Source organism: Tachysurus vachellii, chromosome 24, assembly GCF_030014155.1.
Source record: "Tachysurus vachellii isolate PV-2020 chromosome 24, HZAU_Pvac_v1, whole genome shotgun sequence".
NCBI classification, from domain to species: Eukaryota; Metazoa; Chordata; class Actinopteri; order Siluriformes; family Bagridae; genus Tachysurus; species Tachysurus vachellii.
Genome location: NC_083483.1, coordinates 15,732,504 through 15,759,171, shown reverse-complemented (window position 1 = coordinate 15,759,171; position 26,668 = coordinate 15,732,504). Strand labels below are relative to the sequence as shown.

The 26,668-nt window shown below is 36.5% G+C and overlaps 1 protein-coding gene across 1 annotated transcript; it reads left to right on the top strand.

Annotated features, from left to right (window-relative positions):
* Positions 1-972: 972 nt before the first annotated feature.
* On the top strand, positions 973-26,463 carry LOC132839483 (complement C3-like). The gene is made up of 40 exons (XM_060860475.1): positions 973-1,132; positions 1,981-2,176; positions 3,196-3,364; positions 3,535-3,611; positions 3,777-3,865; positions 3,996-4,078; positions 4,161-4,248; positions 4,750-4,852; positions 5,492-5,612; positions 5,718-5,833; positions 5,984-6,130; positions 6,362-6,559; positions 6,722-6,913; positions 8,952-9,098; positions 9,277-9,406; positions 12,216-12,287; positions 12,847-12,991; positions 13,079-13,170; positions 13,286-13,425; positions 13,831-14,037; positions 14,262-14,325; positions 14,485-14,571; positions 15,961-16,164; positions 16,529-16,604; positions 16,705-16,864; positions 16,989-17,084; positions 17,193-17,343; positions 17,425-17,585; positions 20,063-20,218; positions 20,913-20,972; positions 21,058-21,148; positions 21,322-21,370; positions 21,485-21,575; positions 21,700-21,789; positions 21,879-21,984; positions 22,051-22,146; positions 24,290-24,370; positions 24,590-24,673; positions 26,003-26,138; positions 26,294-26,463. The coding sequence occupies exons 1-40, from the start codon at positions 1,062-1,064 to the stop codon at positions 26,433-26,435; spliced, it is 4,764 nt and encodes a 1,587-aa protein (XP_060716458.1). The 5' UTR covers positions 973-1,061; the 3' UTR covers positions 26,436-26,463.
* Positions 26,464-26,668: the final 205 nt, after the last annotated feature.

Here is a 26,668-nt window from a genome sequence, read left to right as displayed (position 1 = left end):
CTAAACATTATCTCAAGGACCTGCTGCTAAGAAACTGTGTTCATTCTAGTGTTCATTCTAGTATTATGGCACAAAATATAGTTTGAACATTTAGTATTCACATACAGTATTTACACTGGTCCGTGCTGTTTACTGTTTATTGTCTTTTGTGCATTGTATTTTTTTTTTTTTACTTTTTTGTATTGTCTTGTAACTTTTTTGTCTGCACTGTCTTTTGTCCTGCACTGTCTTTTGTCTGTCTTGTTTGTCTTGTCCTGCACTGTTTGCACAGGTCGCACAGTTGCACTTTATGTGGCTAGGACTAACTTACAAGTCCTTAGCTCTGTCTTTGTTTTATGTAGCACCACAATCCTGGAGAAATGTTGTCTCATGTCACTGTGTACTGCAACAGCTATATATGGTTGTAATGACAATAAAAGCTTCTTGACTTGACTTGACTTGATTTATCTACCTCCTTTTGGTTTTATCCCAAATTGCATTCCTTTTTCCTTTTTTGCTTTAATACTGGACAGTTGTAAATAGCATTTCACTGCATGTTCTACTTTGTATGTATGTGTTTGTGACAAATAAAATTTTATTTGATTTGATTTTGATGTAAGAAAAATGAAGACATCAAAGTCTGAAATCTACAATAATTTACAAACAGGAAACACTCCATTAATAAAAACAATAGAAACAAATATATCCAAAATTAGATAAGGAAATCTACCTAGTATTCTTTAAATTAAAGAATTATTATTAGTTTCAGGAAATGTGTGTGTGTGTTTAAACTCTGCATATTGCACAATATAATGTTTAGCCGAAGCAGTGAGGAGTAAATGCCAGGATTGGGCTTATCTCTAAAGTTTGTTTTTTCCATTCTGTTGAAACACCACTGCACATCGTTCCATCACTAACACCCCCAATGTCAGTGCTTCATAATCACAGAGTGGGAGAGGTTTTATGTAGTGTGTGTGTGTGTGTGTGCGTGTGTGTGTCTGTGTGTGTGTTAGGTTGGTATAAAAGCTGTGGTACTGCTCGATAACACACATCCTCAGACTGAGCTCAGACCAACAGTCAGGATGCATATAGACCTGCTGTGGCTGACTGCTGCGCTTCTATCTTTCCCGGTGCTTACAATATGTGATCCGCTGTGAGTACACACACATACACAGACATACACACACATACACACACATACACACACAGAGACACACACATACACACACACACACACACACACACACACAAACACAGACACACACTCACACACACAACTCTTATTGTTTCACACAGAATTAATACATATGACTTTTCCTGCTTTACATTGTTTTAATGTGTCTTTACTTAAGCTGATAAAATGTACATTTACATTATATTCACACAAATTAAGGCTAAAATCTTAAGACTATTTTAGTGATTATAGTTCAAGTTATAAAAGAGATCATTTTAGTGCACAGGGAGAAAAATTCCGCTTTACATTTGGAAGGGTATTTTTTAGCCGTTTTCTCCCCATTTTAGTCATCTGCCAAATCGCACCCACTATCTAACTGTGCACCGATATTACACAACAGCTAGCAGATGTGGAGAGATAAACTATTGATTACTCTTCATCACACACGTGAACTAAAGCGCTCTCCGCCCTCTTCTGTGTACATGTGCGACTGTTGCTGTGATTGACAGGTGAGAGAGAGAATAAGCCCCTCCCTCCCAGAGAACATAGCCAATAGTGCTCTCTTTATTCGAATTTGAATATTTAAATTTAAAATCTGCATATGAAAGGAAGAACACTTACATGTCAGATGTTTAATTAATGTTTAAAGTTATTTATCTGAAGCATGCACATAGATTGTATTTTACCTTTACCTACTTATTTTTATCTGTGGGACTTGAACATGGAATTTTTTTATTTCTGCTTATACTTTACAGTTAGCAAATGTTATTTTACATTATTCCAATAAATAAATAATTGAATAAACATTTTCCTCTTTGTTATAACAGTAACGTGTTGGTGGCCCCGAACCTGCTGCGCGTGGGGACCCCTGAGAAAGTGTTTGTGGAAGTGCAGGATTATAAAGGAGGTAACATCCCAGTGAAGATCAGTGTGAAGAACCACCCAAACAAAATTTCAGAACTGACATCTCAATCAGTCGTCCTCACTGCTGATAAAAACTACCAGGCAATTTTAGACATAACGGTACACACACACACACACACAATGTATGGGCTCCACATTTCAACTATTTAATTTTTCATGACGCAATTTATCATGCCATATTCCACAGACATCATTATTGCCTAAGCTTGAAGGCATCATTTCCAGCCTATAATTATTACAGGTCTATCAGTTACTATGTTGGCGATATTATTAGATGTTGTTTATGCATTTTTGTGAAAATAGTCAGGAGAAAGGGACTGGCTGCTTCAACCAAACAGGATCTTCTCAAAATAGCATAATAAAAGTCAGCTTCTGATATTGCAAGTATATTGGATTTGAACTCTCACACCATCCAGAGAATTATTGTAAAGCAGCATGAAACCAGTACCATGCAGACCATAAAGCACTGCAACCTTCCAAGGAAGACTAGGAATTGTTTTGAAAGGAGGATGCAAATCATCTCAATGTGTAACTTCAAAACAGCTTCCAAAGTTCTGTATGAGACATGCAGTGGTCTGGGGCCTCTAATTTCATCTCGCACTGCAAGACAGTGCCACAGGAGGCTGGATATAGAGGTGGCATTGCAGTAAAGAAATCATTTATTAGTTCTGTTAACCGCAAAATAAGTCTTGTCTTTGCCAAAGAGCAGGAAGTTCAACATGCTTGCATTGGATGGTGTCTGGTATGATAATAGGACATCAGGGGTGAAACATGATGGTATGGGGATGCAGAACGAAGGCTTTAAAAGGAATGCTTATAATTATACACTTATAAAGTGCTTGTAATTATACTTCAGTATACCTTAGTAACATCTGACAAAAATATCTAAAAACACTGAAGCAGCAGACTTTGTGAAAATTAATATTTGTGTCATTCTCAAAACTGTTGGCCATGGCTGTATGCTTCATTTTTCATCTTTTTTGTCCGAACAACATCATTTGGGGTTTATATAAAGACATAAATATATTTCATAAATGTGGTCAAACACACAAAGGGGATGTCAGGTAACTTCTTATTTTGAACAGTAAAATTAAGTGTGTAATTTTCCTTTGGTTCAGATTCCTGACAATAAAGACTTCTTTAGTGAAGACCCACTGGAGAAGCAGTATGTGTATCTGCAGGCTGAGTTTCCTTCCAAAGTGCTCGAGAAAGTGGTCTTAGTATCGTTTCAGTCTGGATACATGTTCATTCAGACAGACAAGAGCATCTACACACCTGGAACAACAGGTAAAACAGGCTGGCCTCACTGATGAAATACAAACTGGACTGTAATGTGGCCAAAAGCTAAAGCTATGATGAAGGATGCAGTCCAAATCATCGTCCAGTACAAATATTAAACACATTTAACATTTCCAGCAAAACAGATAAAAAAAGCAAATGAATCATTTTTGTCCCAGTTCTTTACAGAATCTTCTCACTGACTCCTGATCTGCAGCCTCTTGACAAAAGGGGAGGAATCTACGTGGAATTCATAGTAAGTGTTCAAACAGCTCAGCTGGGGTTTCACCTACTAAACAGTCAATTTCATCGCAAGCTACAATTACTGTATATTCTGATTTTCTAATCTGCTAATTCACGCATTATGTATTTTTTAAAATATATTAGAGTATCACAAATTATTTTTTCCTTTTCCCCCAAGAATCCTCAAGGAATCACAGTTCACAGAGAAACATTAGAGCTTAAGGAAGGGACCAATTCATTTTCATACCACATCCCTGGAATTGCCAAGTTAGTCCACTGAATTAAAGCTTCTAATATGAAAGTCATTACAGATTTTATTTTGTTTGCATTAATTATATATTGTTTTACATAGAGAAAATATTAACATATTTAATCAGAAATGCTCTCTTTTTAACAGATCTGGAATATGGACTGTAGCAACACGGTACAAAAACACCCCACAGAGGAACTTCACTGCTGAATTTGAAGTTAAAGAATATGGTACAATTTATAATTAGACTACAAACATCCCTACTTTTGGTTTGTCTACATGTGTGTTTACATGTTGTCTTTCACTTTGCAGTGCTACCGAGCTTCGAGGTAACATTAAATCCATCAAAACCTTTTTTCTACGTGGATGATAAGAAACTTAATGTTGATATAACTGCCAAGTAAGTAGAACATGACAAAGACATTAAATGATAACAAATTAAAATAATTTTGCAAGTGAAGTCGCAGTGAGGGCCTAAAATAAATAATGAATACACCACTTAGTTACTGCTTTAGTAAAATACTAAGATACTGAGTGGTCTGATGAAGCAGAGTTAATGTTACAGTTAGCAGAAAATAATTATGGAGACAGAAACTGGAGAAAGATTTCATTCCTAATTGAAATTTAGATTTTAAAGTCCCTGTGATTGAGCTGTTACTGTAGTCACACAAATATATTATAAAAAGCCCAGAAATATAAACCTGTAAATTGCAGCTGTACCACTGTCACAGTTATAGAAAATGAATCAACATTTGTTAATAGTGCTTGTGTAGTTTTTATTTATTGTTTGTTAGAAATATTTTACTTACATTTTGTTGTGAATAATAATGTCATTATTAATATTTATATTTCTAACTGGGCTAACTCAGTGCATGATCTAACTTTTTTGTGAATTATACAGTTACCTGTTTGGAAAAGATGTGAATGGTGTTGCATTTGTGGTGTTTGGCATTAAGAATGATGAGACTAGAACCAGTCTGCCTGCCTCTTTAACCAGAGTACAGGTCAGTTACACATCCTCTAATATTTCACATTATAACATCTGTAAGGAAATAATCACTGATTCATTCACTCACTACTTAATGTCTTGTATTCTCATTTAAACACAAAGTAGGCAGGTCAAAAACCTTGCAAATTATTTATGTATTATTACTTTTTAAATAAAAAAAAATTGTGTGTGATTTCTGGCTCTGATAGTTTCTCTGTCTCAGTTCCATCAATCCATTTCATAACTGGTCTTAACATGTCTGTGGGACTGTGTTTAATCCAACTTTTGTTTTTTTTGGAACCTGCAGACAAGAATTTGTCTAAATAATTTAGATTTCTGTGACTGTTATATGGTCGTTTTTGGTTCGGTGAGCATCATATCTGACATATAAAAAGCTTCTACTTTTCAACATTTGTGTACAACACAAAGTCTCTTCCATATATGAATATTTTTAATGAACTAATTACAAATAATGCAGCAACCTTTCATAGCTTTCATATTTGAGTCTGTTTAAAACACATTATCTGTTCATTCCCAATGATGTATTTATATATAGTTATTAGTTTTAAGTTCAAGTTTGTCGTGTGCACAAATTTTCCAGGACAATTGTACATTACTAATAATACTTACGTGTAGAATTTTATGTTACATATAGATCATTAATGGAAAGGGACGTGCTGAGCTCACTAAAGAGATGATCCTACGCTCCTTCTCTGATATTAATCAACTGGTTGGAAGCTTTTTGTACATTTCTGTCAGTGTTATAACTGAGACTGGTAAGATCCCAGCAATTGTGTATGTATGTATGTATGTATGTATGTATGTATGTATGTATGTATATAGATCTTTTCAGATGTCATTTATCATTAATAATATTTCAGGTAGTGAAATTGTTGAAGCACAGAAGGGGGGCATTCAAATTGTGACATCACCCTACACCATCCAGTTCAAGAGAACCCCAAAATTCTACCATCCAGGAATGCCTTTCGATGTCACAGTATGCATGCCTTTACACCTTATGCAAGCTTTACAATCTTACAACTGATAAATGATTTAAATATTTGCTGAAACACCAGATAAGTGTAATCCCAGTTAGTCCCATTGAACTACACCGATTACAATGTATGTCTGTTCTGGATTTGAAAAGGTTTATGTGACCAATCCGGACCAGTCACCTGCTGAAAATGTGGACATACTGATCCAGCCTGGTGGCATTAAGGCTCAAACAAACACTAACGGCATGGTCAAGGCATTTGTGAACACACAGGGAGGAGATAGGCCACTACATATCACTGTGAGTCATGTAAAATAGGGTTTTATGGTGAAAATGTAATGACTGCATATCAACTTGTTTTTATCTCATAAAAATAATAGAACTGGAATTATCAGGAAACATAATATTTAAAAGTCCCAGCTTATAAAAAAAAATCATAGGCCAAACTGGTAAACCATCAGTTGCTAAGATGTTTGTCAAAAGTATTAACGTATTTTAGACTAAACTAAAATGGTTTTGCTATATAACCAGGCGAGAACCTCAGCCCAAGGCATACCAAATGAAAGACAAGCTGAAAACAAGATGACTGCCCAACCTTACACCACCAAAGGAGGCTCTGGCAATTACCTACATTTAAGTGTAGATGCTGCAGAACTGAAAATTGGTGATCAGTTGAACATCAATGTAATCTTCAAAACTGCTGTCCCCAATCAAGATGTAACTTATCTGGTTGGTATCTCTTACATATACATTTAAAGATCTTGGTGGTATTGTGAAGTAGTTCTGGCTTGTGTATTACACTAATAATAATCCCAAGCCTGTGCCTAGCCCTAAAACCTAAACTGAACTTTGGTAACTAAAAAATAACTGGGTTGATTTTCTTTGTGTCAGGTCCTTAGTAAAGGACAGATTGTACAAGGAGACAAGTTTCTAAGAAGTGGACACCAGGCAGTTATTTGGTCTCTACCAGTCACCAAGGACCTGCTTCCCTCATTTCGAGTGGTTGCGTATTACCATGTAGGATCATCAGAAGTTGTGTCTGACTCCATCTGGGTCGATGTGAAGGACACATGCATGGGAACGGTATGCAATCTGATACCTTCTCAAAGTATGTTAAAATATTATACTGAATATAATAACTTGTATTCTTGTAAGTTCAGGAGTACATCAGGATTGTAGGGAGTCACACACAATATACATACACTCTGTGGCCATAAGTATTCCGTTCACTGGAACTCTCACTGGCAAAAAGATGTTCCAGCAAGATATGTCCCTGTCCACAAAGCAAGCTCTATGAAGGCATGGTGTGTTAAAGTTGGAGTGGAACAACCAACCAATCAGGCCAGCACAAATCCTAAAGGATTCACAGATGTAAATGCAGTCAAAGGTGGTTTCACTAACCACTGAAATAAAATGTGATATGTATCTTTTTTCTCTCTCTCTTTATTATTCATTTCATTTTTAATTAAGTTGAGTTTGTGCTGAATTTTTTTTCTTTGGAAGTTTACTGATTGGAAAGTTATGAGTTCTGTAAAAGACTTCTTGTCCTACACCTTGGTTGTCAAATGTGTTGTGCAGCAAGCTAAGATCTGTGCTGAGATAGTGGCAGAAACTACTACTTGACATAGATATCTTACCATGCACTCCTGTCCAAATTCTTCTTGGACATGACTTCTGCCAAGACTGCTTTCTACAAGGAAAACCTTAAAGCTTCTGTTCAAGCTTTATCCTACCTGACTGCTGAAGAATTTGTCTCCTTTCATGAGAAGATTGAGAAAATCTGCCAGACCATCACTTCTGCCCTGACTACCAATACACAAAATTCTAGTCATCTTCCCCTGCAATCCAACCACCTGCCGACTGGATCAAATCTCTTTCATTATCCTCCAGACCAACTTGCAAGACTTCCTGCCATTCATCACAACAATCATCAATGGATCCCTAACATCTGGTCATGTACCAACTAACTTCAAGAGAGCAAGGGTTATTCCTATCCTGTCAAAATCTGCTCTGAATCCTTCAGACATCAGCAACTACAATCTGGTATCACTTCTCTTTTTTCTTTCTAAAATTTTGGAATACACTGTTTTCAGACTGGAGAAAACTCTCCATCATCAAAACCAGTCTGCCTTTAAGGCAGCACATTCCACAAATATTGCCCTTTTGGCTGTCACTGAGAAACTACATGCTGCTAGTTTAGCTTAGCTGTCATCTGTGCTCATACTCTTTGACCTTTCTTCAGTGTTTGACACAGTTAATCACAAGACTCTATTGTCTACCCTCAGGAGTCTTGGAGCAGCATAGGAATGGTTTACTTCCTCCCTTGAAGGTTGCTTATATCAGCTAACAGTGTGGACCAACATCTGCTCTCCACTGGTGTCACACAAATCTTAGTGCATGATCATCTTCTTTTCTCCCTCTATACTCACTCTCTTGGAAAAGATGTATCCTCACATTGGTTCTCCTTCCACTGCTACAGTATGTGAATGACACTCAAATGATCCTCTCCTTCCCTCCATCAGATACCACAGCTTCTGCTAGGATCTGTATATCACCACGGATGATGGAACATCAGCTAAAACTCAATGAAAGCAAAACTGAACTGCTAGTCATAGCTGGATATTTTTTCCATATAATTTTTGATTTATTTTAGAAAAATCTCTACTTCCTCCCAACAGGGTTTGGGACAAAAGAAACTGATGGTTTCCTTAGTCTTCATTAGTAAATCAGAATTAATTTATTCATTGGTGGACTCTTCAAAGCACTTTTGTATGTCACATTAAATAAAGTGGTCTGCCATAAATGAGTTCAAATCTGAGGACTACCAACCTGCCACTGTTTAACCTTTAACTGCTCAGCTGTATGAATGAGATAAATGTAAGTTATACTGCTTAAGGTTTTCTACAACATGTCATAAATGTTAATATACTAATTTATTTTCTTTATTCTGCACTTGATTATCTTACAATAAGATATTCCATTCCATTCCGTTTGCCTAGTCAGTTTCCAGCCAGTCAAAAAAATCTGAATAGGTAGAGCACTGCAGCTTCTATTTGCCCAGTGGGTTAGGTAAGGAATTTGTCCACCCCTGATGTATTTTCTCCCTTTTTATGCAATATAGCTGAAACTGGATACAGAGAAGAAGACTTTTAATCCTGGTAATGAATTTCAACTCACTGTTACTGGGGATCCAAAAGCCAAGGTTGGTCTGGTAGCTGTGGATAAAGCTGTCTTTGTCCTCAACAAGAACAAACTCACACAGACTAAGGTCAGTAATATCTGGCAGTATTTTTTAATTCTGTTATTAACTATGCATCTTATGGATTTATGATTTAAATTTTTCTCAGGAATCAGGTAAAAGCACAAACAGTGTCCTGGCTAATCTAATATTAATAGAGAAAATACATTGCACATATTTACATAACATGTACTATTTCCATCACCAGATCTGGGACATTATTGAGAAGCATGACACTGGCTGTACAGCAGGCAGTGGTAAAGACAGTATGGGGGTTTTCTATGATGCAGGTCTACTGTTTGAGTCTGATAAATTAGGTGGCACCAATGAAAGAACAGGTAAAAGTAGTTTTTTTTTAAAATAAAAAATAACATTTAAAAAATAAATAAAACACTGGGTAACATGCATGCCTGATAATTATCCTGCCATTCACCAGAAGAAGCCTTCATCTGAGTATTGACTAGAGATGAGCCGGATACTCGGCTGAAATGAGTATCCGGTACGGATAAAGCACTTCTGCCGAGTACGAGTATTATACGAGTAATACGAGTCAATATCTGTGCTCGGATTGAATGAAAATCATCATTGGGTAGCTGATTGTGTCAGCGTTCTGTGATAGGCTAGTCACAGCGCCCCTCCCCTACAGTGATAGGCTAGTCACAGCGCCCCTCCCCTACACACATACAGATGTATTGTGTTGCTGTGTCTCGCTCTGCTCACTCACAGTCACACACAGAACAGCTCTCTGTCTCTCCCTCAGTCACTCAGGTTCACGGGTCTTTTCTGTTAACGTTTAGGGTTTCTTCAGCTTTTTACTTCGGGTTGTAACGTTAATAATCCGTACTTACTAACCAGTAGAGTTCTGGTAAATGTGGGTTCATTCACACGTGGTTATTTTTATTACCAAATTAATTATTACCAGTTAAAGCCCCGCCCATTTCAAGACAAGACAAGTCCCATTTCAAGACAAGTCCCGCCTACTTCCGGACTAGGCCCCACCCACTCCGAGTACAGATACAGATACGGATAATTCATATGGTTAACAGATACAGATACAGATACAGATAATGCTGTACTCGCTCATCCCTAGTATTAACACTTCTGAAACACTCTTCTTCAAAATTAAGAGTATACTGTATTTATACTACTTTAAGCTATGTTGTTTCTCAAAGAAACGTCATCTCACCCTGCATTACCAAGCCATGTTATTTTCTCTATAGTGTGTTTTCTTGTGTATTACCTTTTTGCCTGTCGCTTTTGCCTTGCCCTTTTGGGATGTTTGCTGAACAGACTGTTCCTTCTGGTTTTGGATGCTACATATCTGCCTGTTTATACTTACCCTGTTTTTGCCTAACATTTTGGATTTCATCTGCTCTGGATTTTTATTAAACTGTTTTATTCTGTACATGGATTCTACATCTCAATCATTATAGGATACTTCACTTACAATGGATCCAGTGGATGTATAACAGTCGGAAGCTATGGTCACCCAACAAGGACAAGCTAACAGGATCAGCTTTTTAACTTACAGCCCCCTAACACCCGCTTGCTACCATGCCACAAAAAAGGTGGTGTGCATGACACCCAGAAAAAGTTGACGGTTGCATAGAGACATGTAAGGGCTTCCATTTGCAATATCTGGTTGCCTGGGAAAGATACAGTCCCGAAGAAAAGATCATGGGTCAACACCCAAGATATTCTTGACCCAGCTCTTATCACAGAATTCCATGCCACTGCTCCTGATCAACCAGGCCTTAGACCCTGGGGCAGCCAAGAAGAACTCTGTGAATTTTTCGGGGGGATTCTGTAACATCCATGCCTGATAATTCTCCTCACATTAACCAGAAGGAGCCTTTGTGCGAGTATTGAAACATCTGGTACACAACATATAGGAATGTATGGGCAAACTATAAGAAAGAAAGAAAGAAAGAAAGAAAGAAAGAAAGAAAGAAAGAAAGAAAGAAAGAAAGAAAGACCCCTCCGCTGAATAGAACATCGCAAGGGTTTTGTTTCCAGAGGAGTAAGGCTTTTATTATCATGCAATAACAGCCTGAGCCGGTCTACAGAGCGACTCCCGAACTAACTCATTGCAGCCAATATATCGGTTGCCCATACATTCCTACAGCTCATCCCAAAACCTGTTTCATATCTTGGGCCCCCACAACTATATGAACTATGGGGCCACTCTTCCTAGGTCTAGGCTTCATCACCATATAGGGTTACATTACAATGCAAATAAATTGGACACATTAAGCTAAAATATACCATACATGTGGACCATATCACCCACATTTCTGTGCGCACACATAAACACCTAGCTAATTTCAATGCTGATATTGTTTCTACATATCACAATAAATAATATTCTTCTACATACTCTACGGGATTAGCGAAGATACTTATACTACATTCAAAGTTATGTTGCTTTGCATATTTTCTCTATACTGTGCTTTCTTGTGTATTACATTTTTCCCTGTTATTTCAGTTTTCAGTTTTGCCCTCACTGTATCAACAACATTAATCAACAGCAATTAGTGAGATGAATCAATTACCATTACTATGCTAAAGTGAATTATTATCTACCTTTAAAGCATATCTCCAGGAGGTGTAACTAAAAAATTATCTGAAAAGTCCACTATATCAATGATTACACATTATAGCCAAAAGATAGCCTGACTTTACCAATGTTCTTGTGGCTGAATGTATAAATCCCCACAGCCTTGCTTCAAAATCTAATGGAAACCTTTCCCAAAAGAGTGGAGGTTTTTAAAACAACAAAGCAGGACTAAATCTAGAATGGATGTTTTAACAAGCACATATGACCAGGGACCAGGGGTCCATAAATATGCCATATAATTTTTGCTTTTCATTGTTAAATGACAGGGTTAGATTATGTGGAGTATCTCTCAAGGCCATGTCAATGAGCTTATACTATATCAATGATAAGGAATTAGAATAAGCACATAAATATATAATTTTTATTTGCAGCTGGTACCGAAAATTAACATCTTACCAATATGAAAATCCAGAATTGAACCGTGATGTGATACAAACTGATAACATATTAAAAAGGTACAAAATTATGGGGGGAAAACTACAGGTTTAGACTTGAGTTACAAGTTGTGAGAATTTCCTTTTTTTTAATAGTTCCTGAGTGTCCTACACCACTGAAGAGAAAACGGAGAGCAGAGACTCTACTCCAGGTTACCCAAACACTGAGTAAGAAGCTAGACATATTTTTCACCTATTTGTTTACTTATGTAGTCATTAAAATAACACTTGCCACATATTTTCTGTTAAAAAAACAAGATAGATAGATAGATAGATAGATAGATAGATAGATAGATAGATAGATAGATAGATAGATAGACGGACAGGCGGACGGACAGATTTAAATTTGTCTTTGCTGATTTTTACCCTTTACCCTTTTTAAGTTTCTTAATACACCAATGAACAGAAGAAATGTTGTGCAGATGGACAGGCAGAACAGGCTGGGCTACACATGTGAACGGAGATCGTCAATCATTTTTTCAAAAATGATAATAATAATAGTAATTACAATGTAATTAAATTTGAGCTTTTTTTAATTTTTAATTTCTAGTGTTTACATAAGCATAAATAATAATAATAATAGTAATAATAATAATAATAATAATAATAATAATAATACCAATATAACAATATTAACAATATACCAAATAAACCAATTACAAGGCAATTTCAATTACAATTACAATTTCTTGACCAAGGCATAATTTATGAACATAAATTTGTTCAGGTGAAGATGATGAAGATGATGATGATGATGATGATGATGATGATGAATTCATAAGCTCTGATGATATTTTCCCTCGAACACATTTCCGTGAGAGCTGGATGTGGAAGACCATTGACCTGCCAGATTGTGAAGAAAACATTCCATGGTAATTGCAATAATCCAGGATTTTTATTATTACTACATGCTTAAAGAAACTTGGTAGTACTATTCAGATCTGCTCTTTCCCCTGTAGTGATAAAACAAGCCTCACCTTGGAGAAAGACTATGTCTTAGACTCTGTTACTACCTGGCAAGTCCTAGCCATCAGTATGTCCAAGACCCATGGTCAGTCCCGCATCATTTTAACATGTGAAGTAGAGTGATACATCTAAAATCTGAAACACACACCAGCACATGATGAATGGAATATGAAGCATATTTGTTATTTTTTACCATGTAGGCATCTGTGTAGCTGATCCCTATGAAATACAAGTGGAAAAGGATTTCTTTGTGGATCTCAAGCTACCTTACTCAGCAGTTCGCAATGAACAACTAGAAATCAAGGCTGTTCTGCATAACTTCTCCCGTGAGAAAATGAAGGTATGTTTAGTGTTGTCTGCAGTTACACATAAAAATAAAATAAAATAAAACATTTCACTTTTTTTTTAGTTCGTGGAAACAGGGTGGTGCACTGTGTAGTTTTGCTGTAATGCTCACAGTTCATGGCTTGTTCTTCACATACATTTTATACAGGTTCTCTGATGCACAATGTCCTTTGATAAATAGATATAAATCTCAGTGTTTATTTCTGCATCACCAGACATTTCCAGGCTCCTGATACACAGCCACCTAGTCCAGGATAAAATTTAATTGCTTTCTGAATTGCTTTAATAATGAAATTGCCACATAATCCACTTCATAACACACATTTATGTCTGCTTCATAACCTATTGCCTATTTTGTCCTCACAATGAAGATATCTGTTGGACTTCCTCTTTTCACCAGGTGCGAGTGGATTTCTTTGAGACAGAGCATATTTGTAGCACAGCCAGTAAAAAGAAGAAATACCGTACAATAGTTAATGTTGAAGCCGAGTCCACCATTTCCATCCCTTATGTGATTATTCCCATGGAACTGGGGAAACATGACATAGAGGTGAAGGCTGTTAGTTCAACACGTAGTGATGGAGTACTAAAAACCCTGAAGGTGGTGGTGAGTATGAGCAGATTATATGTGAGTGATTTAGCTAAACCCTTAACAAGCATGGGCTAAATGTTAAAGTACTAGTTACTTGGTGCTGAAAAAACATTGAAACACAAACATTATTATAGATGTGTGGAAAGAAATATAAAAAAAATATATTATATGATACTATGATGCAATCAAATTCACTGCTTAGAACAACATAAGGTCTGAATCTGTTTTCCCTTCCTCAGTCAGAAGGTGTGCTAACTGAACTCCCAGAACAAAATTTGGAATTAAATCCCTCTAAAGTACCTGGTGAGATCTTCTATATTCTGTACTTAAGCAACAGCAAACACTTTGTGATTTCTCCCTTTTTTTAAGAATTTATTCCACAAATAATGTTTCTACATTTTATATGCTTAAATAAGTTTTCATTTATTTCTATTTCTGTTATTCTTTCTGTTTGTGTTTAAGGTGGCATTCAAGTTGTGCATATGAAGACTGATATACCACCTGGGAAGATTCCAAACTCTGAAGCACAAACTTACATCACTGTGGCTGGTATAAAATCTAACAAATGAATATAGGCCAATATTGACCAATTCAAGTTTTGTCACCTAAAGTCCATTTTAAATGTCATTCCCTTAATATACTCATATATAGTGGCATAGTTTTATGTAAATCACAAGAGGACAGAGATGTTATCAATCTTAGCATTAATAGGCCAGACCTGCCAATGTTTCTTCCAGGAATAAGAAAATTAAACACTTAAGGTGTTACAGGGGTGTCTGAGCTATTTTTATTTACAGTCCCCTGGAAGACAGATTTAAACAGAATACAATCCCTTCGTTATACTGATATATGCAAAACAACTTTTTTTATTTGTCAAATTTTACCCCATCTATTCTAACGTAATCAGAGTTCCACTGCCTGCTGCATTACATACATAGTCCTTTTTTTTTTTTTTGTGGACACAATACACCATCATTTCTGATCCAGGAACATGCAGTTATGTCATCATATAAATTACCTGCTTACTGCCAGTAGTTTTGTGGACGATAGCTAAGCCTCACTATCCACTTCAGGGTCTTGTGGTCCGAGAAAGTACAGTTATTAAAAAAGTCAGTAGTGCAGCTGCTCAGGATGTTCACAATAGAGCCCTCTGTAATACATAGTCAGGATAGGGGATGTTCTCTCCATGCTCTCCTGAAGTCAACAACCATCTCTTTTGTCCATGTTCAGAGACAGTTTGTTAGCTCAACATCAAGCTGTTAGCTGCATCACCTTCTCTCTGTATGCTAACTCAAGGCATAATCGGTACTTGTCAGATATTCCTGCAGCTCATTTAATGTGGATAATTTTTGTCTTGTCATTTTATACATTTTGAGGGACATCCTGATGTTCTGTAATGTTGCCATTAGTCCTGATCGACAGCTTTCCACATATGAGATAGTATGTATGATTTGTTAGCTCTTTGCAGAGCATGGCTTCAGCAGACGGACAAAACCAACTGCAACATGCTTATTTATGGATAATAATAATAATAATAATAATAATAATAACAATAATCATGAAACCAGATTAATGTAACAATCCCCCCCCCCATTTAATTGTAATACACTGTAAAAAATTGTACTGCCAATTTATCTTGGTTTTATTTCATTATTCATCTCTTCATATTAATTATCTACCCCTTTTCTACTCCCCTTTCTCTGCAGCTTATTTTTTATTGTTTTGCTTAATAATGGTCTCAGGGCTGGGAGAAGATGGAAACACTCACAATTCGCCTCCCATAATTATTTTGTTATTGTATCGTTATTTGTATTTTATGTTCTTTAAGACAATGAAGTATATATTATGCCATGTCATAATATACAATGTTTGCTGCAACAAAGTTTAGCTGCTTGTCCATTCTAACAAAAATCTTACTATTCATATATTTTCCTGAAGGTGAGGAGTTAAGTCAGACAATTGAGCAGGTCATCAGTGGAGAGTTTATGGGGCGCTTGATCGTCCAACCCCATGGCTCTGGAGAGCAAAACATGATCTTTATGACATTGCCTCTAATTGCCACACACTACTTAGATACCACCAGCCAGTGGGAAAGAGTTGGCCTGCACCGACGTAATGAGGCTATCAAGCACATCCAGACAGGTGAAAAGACTCTTCTAAAACACTAAAGATCAAAATCATTTAATGTTTTGTAAGGCCACAAATGTACCAGTATAAAATGGTTATTGGCCATTTTGTTCATCAAGCTGAACTTGTCATCTCTCATATTTCATATCAGATGATGTAAAGTTTAACCAGAGCTGCAACTAACCAGAGCAGCAACCTGAAAAGTCATCATATGAAATTCATTTGTCAAATTTTAATTGCAAATTCTGTTTAGTATCTAAATAGATGTTCCCTTTATTATCCTTGTCCAGGACATAAACAGGACTGCAGTTAATTACAGTTACAGTGTTTTGGAACTTGTAAGACTAAGAAAATGATCCATATCTTTCCCCTCTCTTAGGATATGCACAAGAACTTACATTCCGTAAACCTGATGGTTCTTATGGTACATGGACACATACACCTAGTAGCACATGGTAATAGAGACCAATGAAAGTTACAATTGGGTAATTCTTCAGTTCTTGCACAGTATTCCATCTGCCATATGTTTATTGCTTGTTTTTTTCTGTGTTAAAGGTTGACAGCATACGTGGCCAAAGTCTTTGCTCTGGCTAGTGACCTAATCATGATAAATGAAGACATTCTTTGCAGTGCTCTCAAGTGGTTAAATCTGAAATCACAGAAGGCAGATGGCTCATTTATAGAAAATGCCCCAGTCTATAATGGAGAGATGGTTGTAAGTTGAGCTTATATTTGTTTAGTCTTAACTTAGTGATATGTACAAAAAACCTTACAGCAACAATTTCTGTGAAATCTGGTGTACTTAAGTATACTGTAAAGAATTTTCTGTGCTATTCCAGGGTAATGTACGAGGTAAAGATGCTGATGCATCTCTGACAGCATTTGTCTTGATTGCCCTGCAAGAAGGACAACATCTTTGTGCTAAATCAGTTGGAGTATGTCAACTTATCACATCATATATCACTAATAAGCTAAAACAATCAAGCACATTGAGCAGCTTTTGTAGAATTATGCATATAATTCTACCCTTTTCTGTCATGTAGAGTCTTCAAGAGTCTACCAGGAAGGCCACTGAGTTTCTGGAAAAAAGACTCCCCTCTTTGACCAATCCGTATGCAGTTGCAATGTCTTCATATGCCTTGGCCAATGCTGGCAAGTTTAACAAACAGCATCTGCTGCAGGCTTCCACTGAAGGTCAGTAACTAAATTAAAATCATATTTATTTATTTCTGAAGAAAGCACATGTAAATTTGATTCTATATATCTTATCCACAGACGGTGCTTACTGGAAAGTTGGAGGACATCACTTCTCCCTGGAGGCAACAGCGTATGCTGTGCTGGCTCTGGTAAGGGCAAAGGAGTTTGATGCAGCAGGAAAAGCTGTTCATTGGCTCAATAGGCAGAGCAGTCCTTACGGGGGTCATGGCACCACACAGGTAGGTTGACAGGTCTTTCTATTTTTTCTATTTCTGATGTGGAAGAAAGGCAAAGTAACTATATAATTTTCAGAATTCAGTATACTGTAAAAATATACATTCAAGAATGTGTGTTGCCAACAATGTTTGTTGTTTATGAAGTCAGTAGAGCGGTGAAAGTATGTTTGTGAACCTACAGTCCTAAAAGTAGACAAAGTGAAAACATTTAAACACTGGGGATTAAAATAATATATTTGTTAATTTATTTATTCAGAAAAATGGATCAATAATACATATGTGAGTGGTAAAACCCTTAGGACTAGAAGTTAATTTAAAGGTCAAATTAGTCCATTTATTTTTAATCAATGGTATGACAATCAGGTGTCAGTGAAAGCCCAGTATTACTTAAAGAACAGGGATCCATCAGAGTCTGATCTTCACAACACGTTTTTGTGGAAGAGTGTCACAAACAAAGGAAATTAATGAGGACCTGATAAGAGTTGTTGTTGCTCATCAGGGTGAAAAGGTTACAAAACCATCTCTACAGAGTTTGGACTCCAAAAAAACAGTCAGACAGATTGTGTACAAACGGAGGCCTCCTCAGAACACCCCAAACAATCACTTCTAAAGCAAGAAATGTAATTGTCTGAGAGGTCACAAAGGAACCCAGGGTATCTAAGCAATTAAAGGCCTCACTTATGTTGGATAACATTCATGAGTCCACCATCAGGAGAACAATGAACAACACTAGTCTAGGAAAAATAGTTTGTGGACCGATGAGCCCCAAATAGAACATTTTGGTTTAAATGAGAAGTGTTAAGTTTAGAGAAAGGAAAACAATACATTGCAGCATGAGAACATTATCCCTTCTGTGAAACCTGGTGGTGATAGTATCATGGTTTTGGCCTGTTTTGCTGCATCTGGGCAAGGAGAACTAGAACAATGAATTTAAAATGATACCAGTGAATTCTAAAGAAAAAAGTAAGGACATCTGTCCAGGAACTGAATCTCAACAGAAAATGGTTTATGCAGCAATACAATGACCCCAAGCACACAATTGTTCTACCAAAAAATGGTCAAAGAGAAAGAAAGTTTTGGAATGTCCAAGTCAAAGCCTTAATCCAATAGAAATGTTGTGGAAGGACCTGGAGCAAGGAATACATGTAAGGAAACCCAGCAACATTCCAAAGTTGTAGCTGTTCAGTACTGTTCAGCCATTGAGGATTTATCAACAATTACGTTTACGTGCAGTTATTGCTGCACAACGGTATCACATACATATGCCACTCACATATACAGGTGCATCTCAATAAATTAGAATGTCGTGGAAAAGTTCACTTATTTCAGTAATTTAACTCAAATAGTGGGGGGCACGGTGGCTTAGTGGTTAGTGGTTACCTCCAGGGTCGGGGTTCAATTCCCGCCTCCACCTTGTGTGTGTGGAGTTTGCATGTTCTCCCCGTGCCTCCAGGGTCGGGGTTCAATTCCCGCCTCCACCTTGTGTGTGTGGAGTTTGCATGTTCTCCCCGTGCCTCGGGGGTTTCCTCCGGGTACTCCGGTTTCCTCCCCTGGTCCAAAGACATGCATGGTAGGTTGATTGGCATCTCTGGAAAATTGTCCCTAGTGTGTGATTGCGTGAGTGAGTGAATGAGTGTGTGTGTGTGTGTGCCCTGCGATGGGTTGGCACTCCGTCCAGGGTGTATCATTCCTTGATGCCCAATGACGCCTGAGGCACAGGCTCCCCGTGACCCAAGGTAGTTCGGATAAGCGGTAGAAGATGAATGAATGAATGAATGAATGAATAACTCAAATAGTGAAACTCATGTATTATAAAAATTCAGTACACACAGACTGAAGTAGTTTAAGTCTTTGGTTCTTTTAATTGTGATGATTTTGGCTCACATTTAACAAAAACCCAACACCTCATAATCTCAAAAAATTGTCAAGAGGAAAATGAGAAACAAGAGACCAAAAAATGCAGATGAGCTGAAGGCCACTGTGAAAGAAACCTGGGCTTCCATACCACCTCAGCAGTGCCACAGACTGATCTCCTCCATGCCACACCAAATTGAGGCAGTAATTAAAGCAAAAGGAGCCTCTACCACGTATTGAGTACATCTACAGTAAATGAACATACTTTTCAGAAGGCCAACAATTAACTAAAACAATTTTTTTATTGTTCTTATTTTTTGAGATAGAGAGTTCGTGGGTTTTTGTTAAATGTGAACCAAAATCATCACAATTAAAAGTACCAAAGACTTCAGTCTGTGTGTACTGAATTTATATAATACACAAGTTTCACTATTTTAGTTGAATTTTCAGTTTAAATAAATGACCAAAAATTTTTATTTCATTTGTTTGATTGTGTTCATTTTGTCTACTCACAGAAATAGATAAAATTCTAAAGCCTTCAAGCTTTAACTTTCAAGTACCACTGTAAATTTGTTTCAGTTGACAATCAATTTCAAAAACCATCTTTGCTTTTCCATGTCATCTAGGCAACCATACTGGTGTTCCAAGCAGTGGCTGAGTACTATAAACAAGTAAAAGATCTTCAGAATACAGATCTGACTGTGGCTGTGAGCATCAATGGCCGTCATAAACAAAAATGGAATTTCAACAAGAACAATGCACATATTACACGCTCAGAGAAGGTTATTAGAAAACTGTTTTTTTTTTATTTTAATTTAAATTTTTTATTTTAAACATTGACTTATCCCTGCTACTACTGGTGTGTGATGTGTTCTGATCTCAATAAAGATGTATTAACATTTTATGAACACAGTTGTGCTGGATCACAGTAAAGCTCACAACAGTCAAGGCTAGCTAGTTCACTGTCTAATGTGATGTCTAAAGCATGCTAAGTGTCTAAAATGTCTAAAGCATGCAGAGTTTTGCCCTCAGAGGCTCTGTGTTATTGATAACATAGTGAATATAAAATGTCTGCACGGCCCTGTTAAAATCACAGTTTTTTTAATGTAAAAAAAATCATGTCAGAAAAAGATTCTCTCATTACCCAGCCTTTTTATATAATTGGGAATCCGGCAGTTTTGAGAATCAACCAATCTCTTCATTTAAACACTAATTAGTAAAGACCTGCTAATTAAAGTGGATGGTTAAACATGAATAAAGTATAGCTGTTCCTATAGGATTTTCCTGACATCATCTTGGAACACCCAAAAAAGAAAGCTAGGGGCAACAAAGAGTTTACAAGCAGCTATATGATCTCAATGTTAAAAAATGTGTTTTATTTGCTTCTAAAAGTCATTAGTTTCATCCACAGTATGGAAAAGTGCACAGCACATCATATGTTACAAAATGAAGGTTTCAATACCTGGATTTTTACAGGTTAAGCTCGGGCAAGAGTTTAATGTTACTGCTACGGGAACTGGTGCTGGAGTTCTCAAAGTGAGTATTATGGTTAAAAAGTCCTTTGTTTTGTATTGTATTGTAGTTTATTACAAAAAATAAAACTAATTCCTCTTTTTCATAGGTAACAACAGTTTATTATGCTAGACCCATAGAAAAGAAGAGCGACTGCAAAATGTTTAATCTTTCTGTTGAAATGAGACAAGAATCAAAGGGTAAATTTTAGCTCATGTTTAAATCCCTCTACCCCCGCCCCCATAAAAAACACTGTATTTTCATTTGTGATAACAAAATAATATATAAATTTGCCTAACAATAATTTTATTCTGAGATATATAAAATATCCCTGCTATGCTATGTTATTGATGTTATACAAATTCTCTCTCAGTATCTTACCCAGATGCCCAAGAAAGTTACGAGGTCATCATTAACATTCTGTAAGTATACTGCAAAATAAAGGCCATGTAGTTTTTTAATTGCTAATTTCGGTGTTTGTTTAAAGGTTTTTATAAAAAATATTAAGACATTGTCCATTTTATACATCATTGCAGATTTAAGGATCCAGAAAGAGATGCCACTATGAGTATTTTGGATATCGGCTTGCTGACAGGATTTGTGGTGGATGAAAATGATCTTCAAGACGTAAGCAGAAATCTGAAAAATACTTACAGACACTTCTGTGACAATAGATTTTGTACAATAAGCATAAGAAATGTTTTCACAGAAAGCAATCTCTGACATTTTGTTTTGAACATCATAATCTTAGCTAACCATTGGAAGGGACAAATACATACAGAAGTTTGAGATGGACAAACAGCTTTCAGAACGAGGCTCCCTCATCATGTATTTAGATAAGGTATAATGAAGGATATTTTACTTTCAATTTCTAAGATATTAAAGTGTTGTAAAAGTTTCTCTGTTTAAGCTAATTTGCTCTCTTGTCAGGTATCACACTCTTTCCCAGACAGGATTGTATTCAGAGTGCACAAGATAAATAACGTTGCTTGGCTTCAACCGGCTGTTGTCAGTGTGTATGATTACTACTCTCCAGGTAAAAAATGAACACATAATGAACACTCAACACAGACACACACAAAAACCCTTGTGTTGTTTGTAGGGGAACGCTGTATGAAGTTCTACCATCCTACAAAGAAAGATGGAGCCCTGGACAGATTGTGCAGTCACCAGAAAGATCTGTGCCACTGTGCTGAAGGTAGACATATTTACAGCTGACAAATGCAATAAATAATAAGATATAAGAAAGATATAATATTTTGCATTGTGTAATAAATGGTCAGATTTTCCAGTGTTTCCAGAAGGACCCTGTAGAATTACACTATATTTCAGCATTATGCTTCTCTTCTGTCTACCATTTAGTGTCCACATCAAGGTTTGTTTGACAGCTTTGATTTTTCTTGAAAAATCATGAACTAAAACAAAAAAACGTCACAACAGCTCATCCTTGGCAGAATTACGATCCCATCTGAGTGACGACTTATCGACCATTAAGAATGGTGAAAGTTACTTATAATGATGTGGGGAGGCAGTTTAACTCGCCAGACTTGGCTAAAGCATACAATAATTCCTTAGTACCTCACCAGGTAGAATCAATTGAGCAATAAATATCTGAGCATGGTCGGGTACATTGGCTGAATTAACCCTGTGGCATTATGCCTTAAGCATTGCATTAGGGTCTCTTAAGATCGAGACACTGTTTGTGTTGTTTAAATGGTACTATTGTGTTTTCATATACATTTTTTGAATAAGTTCAGTGTCTAGATAAAAGTCGATCGTGTTTCTCAACTGATGTAAACTCATAGGTGTAAAGTTTTTCAAGCTGAGTTAAATTGGGTTTAATGTTGTAATGGTTGAATAACTATGCATTTTCACTATTATTAACTATTGGTGTATTCTGCAGGTTTACATCCTCTCTTTATGAGCACTAGTTGTATGGGATGGCTCCAGTTGGAGTCAGTACATAGGTTTGCATCATTTGGGATGTGGATTTTTTATTTTACTTGACCAGCAGCTGGCAAACACCCCTTCAGTCCAGTTTAAATGGCATCTTGATCTGCAGACTTAATTCGACCTCATTATGACAACTTCGGCTGAAAGACTTCTATTGCAAACCAGTGATTCTTATTATAAACATGATGATAAAGATTGCCAGCTCTTAGCACATCAATTAAAACACCATACAAGGAAATTGTATATCTGACCCTCAGGCAATTAAAGACACCTTCAAATCTTTCTATTCCACTTTATGCACATTTAAATCTCCAGCTGACTTTTAAGATATGACCTGCTTTCTAAAGGATTTAAACTGATTCAGCTGTTACTGCAATAAAATAAATTACACAAGCAATTAAAATGATGCACAACATAAAAGCACCTGGCCCCAATGGCTTTCCAGCTGAGTGTTTTAATGTTTTGGGGTTTTTTTGAGTAAATTGTCTACATTTATTTCCCCATGAATCCTTAGAGCAGGGCTTCCTACCAGAGATGCTCACACAAGCATCTGTAATTCTGCTTCTAAAAAAGTCTTGAAGCTCTTATAATCCCCTCTTTTTGCAAAATGTAAATGCCAAGATTTTGGCTAAAATGTTGGCTTCTTGAATGGAAAACATGCTTTCAAAGATTATATCTGAGGAGCAGACAGGTTTTATCAGAGGGAGAGCTATTTTTTACTGTTTGCAGTCTTCTAAATGTAATTCATTCCAAACATCTTTGGTTGTGATTACACTTGACGTTTGGTCGTGATTACACTTGATCTTTTGGCAGTGCCTCAGAAATGTGGTTTGGGTAACAATTGTATTTCCTGGGTACACGTTTTATATGTCTCACCACAGGCGAGCGTGCATATTAATAATGTAAGATCCAGAAATTTTAAGCTAGGAGAGGGAAACGGCAGAAGTGCCTCCTTTCCCGTCTGTTGTTCTCACTGACCATTGAACCATTGTCCTTCACTTTAAGGTCTTTCTCTTTGCTTAAGGGTTTGGTGTGCTCAGGTAATGAAATCAAACTGTCACTTACTGCTGATTATTCATTGTTATACATTTTAAATCTGATGTCGAGTTATGCTAGAAAAATTTGCATTGTTTTTAGATTTGATATTCTGGAAAGAGTAACTTATTAAAGAAATGGCATTCCTTTATAGGCTACTTTAAGTCCCTTAAATCTTGGCCTTCTATCTAACATGTGTGCCTTCTGTACATACGTTTCTAGTTGTGATGTTTACTTCTTGTTAGGATTAGAAAATAAGAATGATCATGTTTCATGATGTATTTTAATAATAATGACGGTTATGCAATAAAAAGTCTGCACCTAAGGGAGAAATGGTCTATATTCCCTGACAGAAAACTGCTGTGTCCAGAAAAAACAAAAAATTGGTGAGGAAGAACGACAGAACAAAGCTTGTGAAGCTGGCATGGATTACGGTAAACATCGACAACTATTTAAACACCAGATTCAGACACACAGATACATCCTATCTGCATGTACCTTACCATTGCTCACTCAATGTACTCATGTCAAGCTTTAATATCTAATAAATCAAATCTCTGTAATAAATATACAGTATTAGTATTATAGGTATATGTATAAAAGATAAAATAACATTTAAAGTAATAATATACATTACTTAATATATTTTTCAGCTTATAAAGTGAAATTAATAAGAGTGGACCACAGCCCAAACACAGATTATTATGAAATGAAGATTGAAGGCGTCCTGAAAGAAGGTAGGTCTTATTTATATATCTGTATGACAGTAGATCACAGTAATGTAGAACAGTCACACCAAGAAATATGCATCAATCCAAGGTCATGGTTATGCTTGTTTTTAACCATACAGGGTGATGTACATGAGAAAGAGAGACTGGTGTTGGAAAAAAGGGTTAAAGCTGATATCAAGTATGAAATAACAGGAACTAAAATATTTCACAGTCCACAACATAATCCAAACGATCGTAAATGAAAGAACATGCATGAAAAACACAGTAACCTTGGTATGCCAAAATACAGCAGACAAAAACACAAACCTAGGGCAGGTAAAGAACATACACAGAAAAGCAAATACAGAAAACATACCTAGCTATGAACTAATAAAACTGTGTGCTGAAGCTAACATGCAAGCTGTCTTTCTGGTATAGAATCCCAGAATTAACCAGGAACTGGAAGTGGTTCAGAACTCCGTTAGGGGCTCCCTCCGTTTACTGAGACGGGGTATAGCAGGATGAGATGTTACACATGTGTATGTTCAAGGTGTACATATACACACAGGACATGGTTGGATTTGGTTCATAATACTAGTTTCATTATTATTAATTCAAATCTATTCTGGATTTGGGATGAATTTTGATTGATTAGGGTAAAGACTGGAAACAGAAGTGGGAATTATTATTTGACTCATGTTCTGTATGTTATTCAATTAATGCCTATTAGATAAAACATTGTTTGTTCTTGATATCCAATCAGTCTTAGATGCCAATCACTAAAAAGTACATAATTAGAGTTTATGGAAATTTAGTTGGAGTCCATGACACATTTTTAATGCTTTCGGGTCTGAGTTCAAGTTCAAATTATTTATTTGTCCCCCAATGGGGCAATTCATTGTGCAATAGATAGTATACCAAATCACACAATAACAATACAAAAATTGCCTACCATTCAGGCATAGTTAAAATAATAAAAACAATAAACAATCAATAAATAGTAACGTTATCTATGGTTCTTTATAGAATTAAGAAGCAGAATGGCTGCAGGCACAAAAGGGTGTTTATATCTGTTGTTTCTGGAGTTTAAAGCATAATCTTGATTGCAACATCTGACATTCAGCCTATAAGGGATGAGAATTATCTGACAGGATCAGGATTGGTGGGCGCATGTACACGCAGCGACCGGCAGCATGCTCCAGGCAGATGGTGTCTGGTCTGGAGATCCTACAATCTTTACTAACACCCATATGAGAGACTGACACAGTGTTTTATTCGACTCTCTATATCCATGTCTATCCCACAGAAGATCCAGTGTATCCATACAAATGCATGCGTTTGGGTTTTATTTTACAGGTACTGACCATAATGTACTTGACGAAATAAGGACATTCATGGGTCATGCTAATTGCAGAGAGTCTTTTGGATTTGTGGAAGGCAAGAGCTACCTCATCATGGGCCACAGTGCTGACCTACCGAGGATAGAGGGAAAGTATGTTCCTTCATCAACTAATCACCACGGGCATCATGGGCTAAATTTGATGTAGTTGAAGAGGGAAAACACACATCTCTGTAGTATTTGGCCAAGTTTGTTAATAGTGTTGTCTGTGTGAATGAGCCCTCATTTGTATCATTTGTTGTTGTCAGGCTGCAGTACATCCTGGGTGAGCAGACTTGGATTGAATACTGGCCCACAAGCGAGGAAGGTCAAACTCGTCAGTACAAAGAAACTTACATCGGCATTGGTGCACTGTCTCAAATGCTTAAGGACGTTAGGTGCCCTTCATAAATATATATATTTTTTTCTCTATATAAATTTCTGTTGCTGTGATGGAGAATTTACTAACATTACTCACCTAAGCAACTATTTACCTTAGCATTCATCCTAAAATGTAAATACCTGTGATATCTTAATAAATAAATAAATAAATAAACTGAATAAATCAGTTAACGATTTTTTAAATGTGTCAAAAAAACATTGAATTAACCCTGTGTAGCTCATGTGTACAAGAATGTGCATTT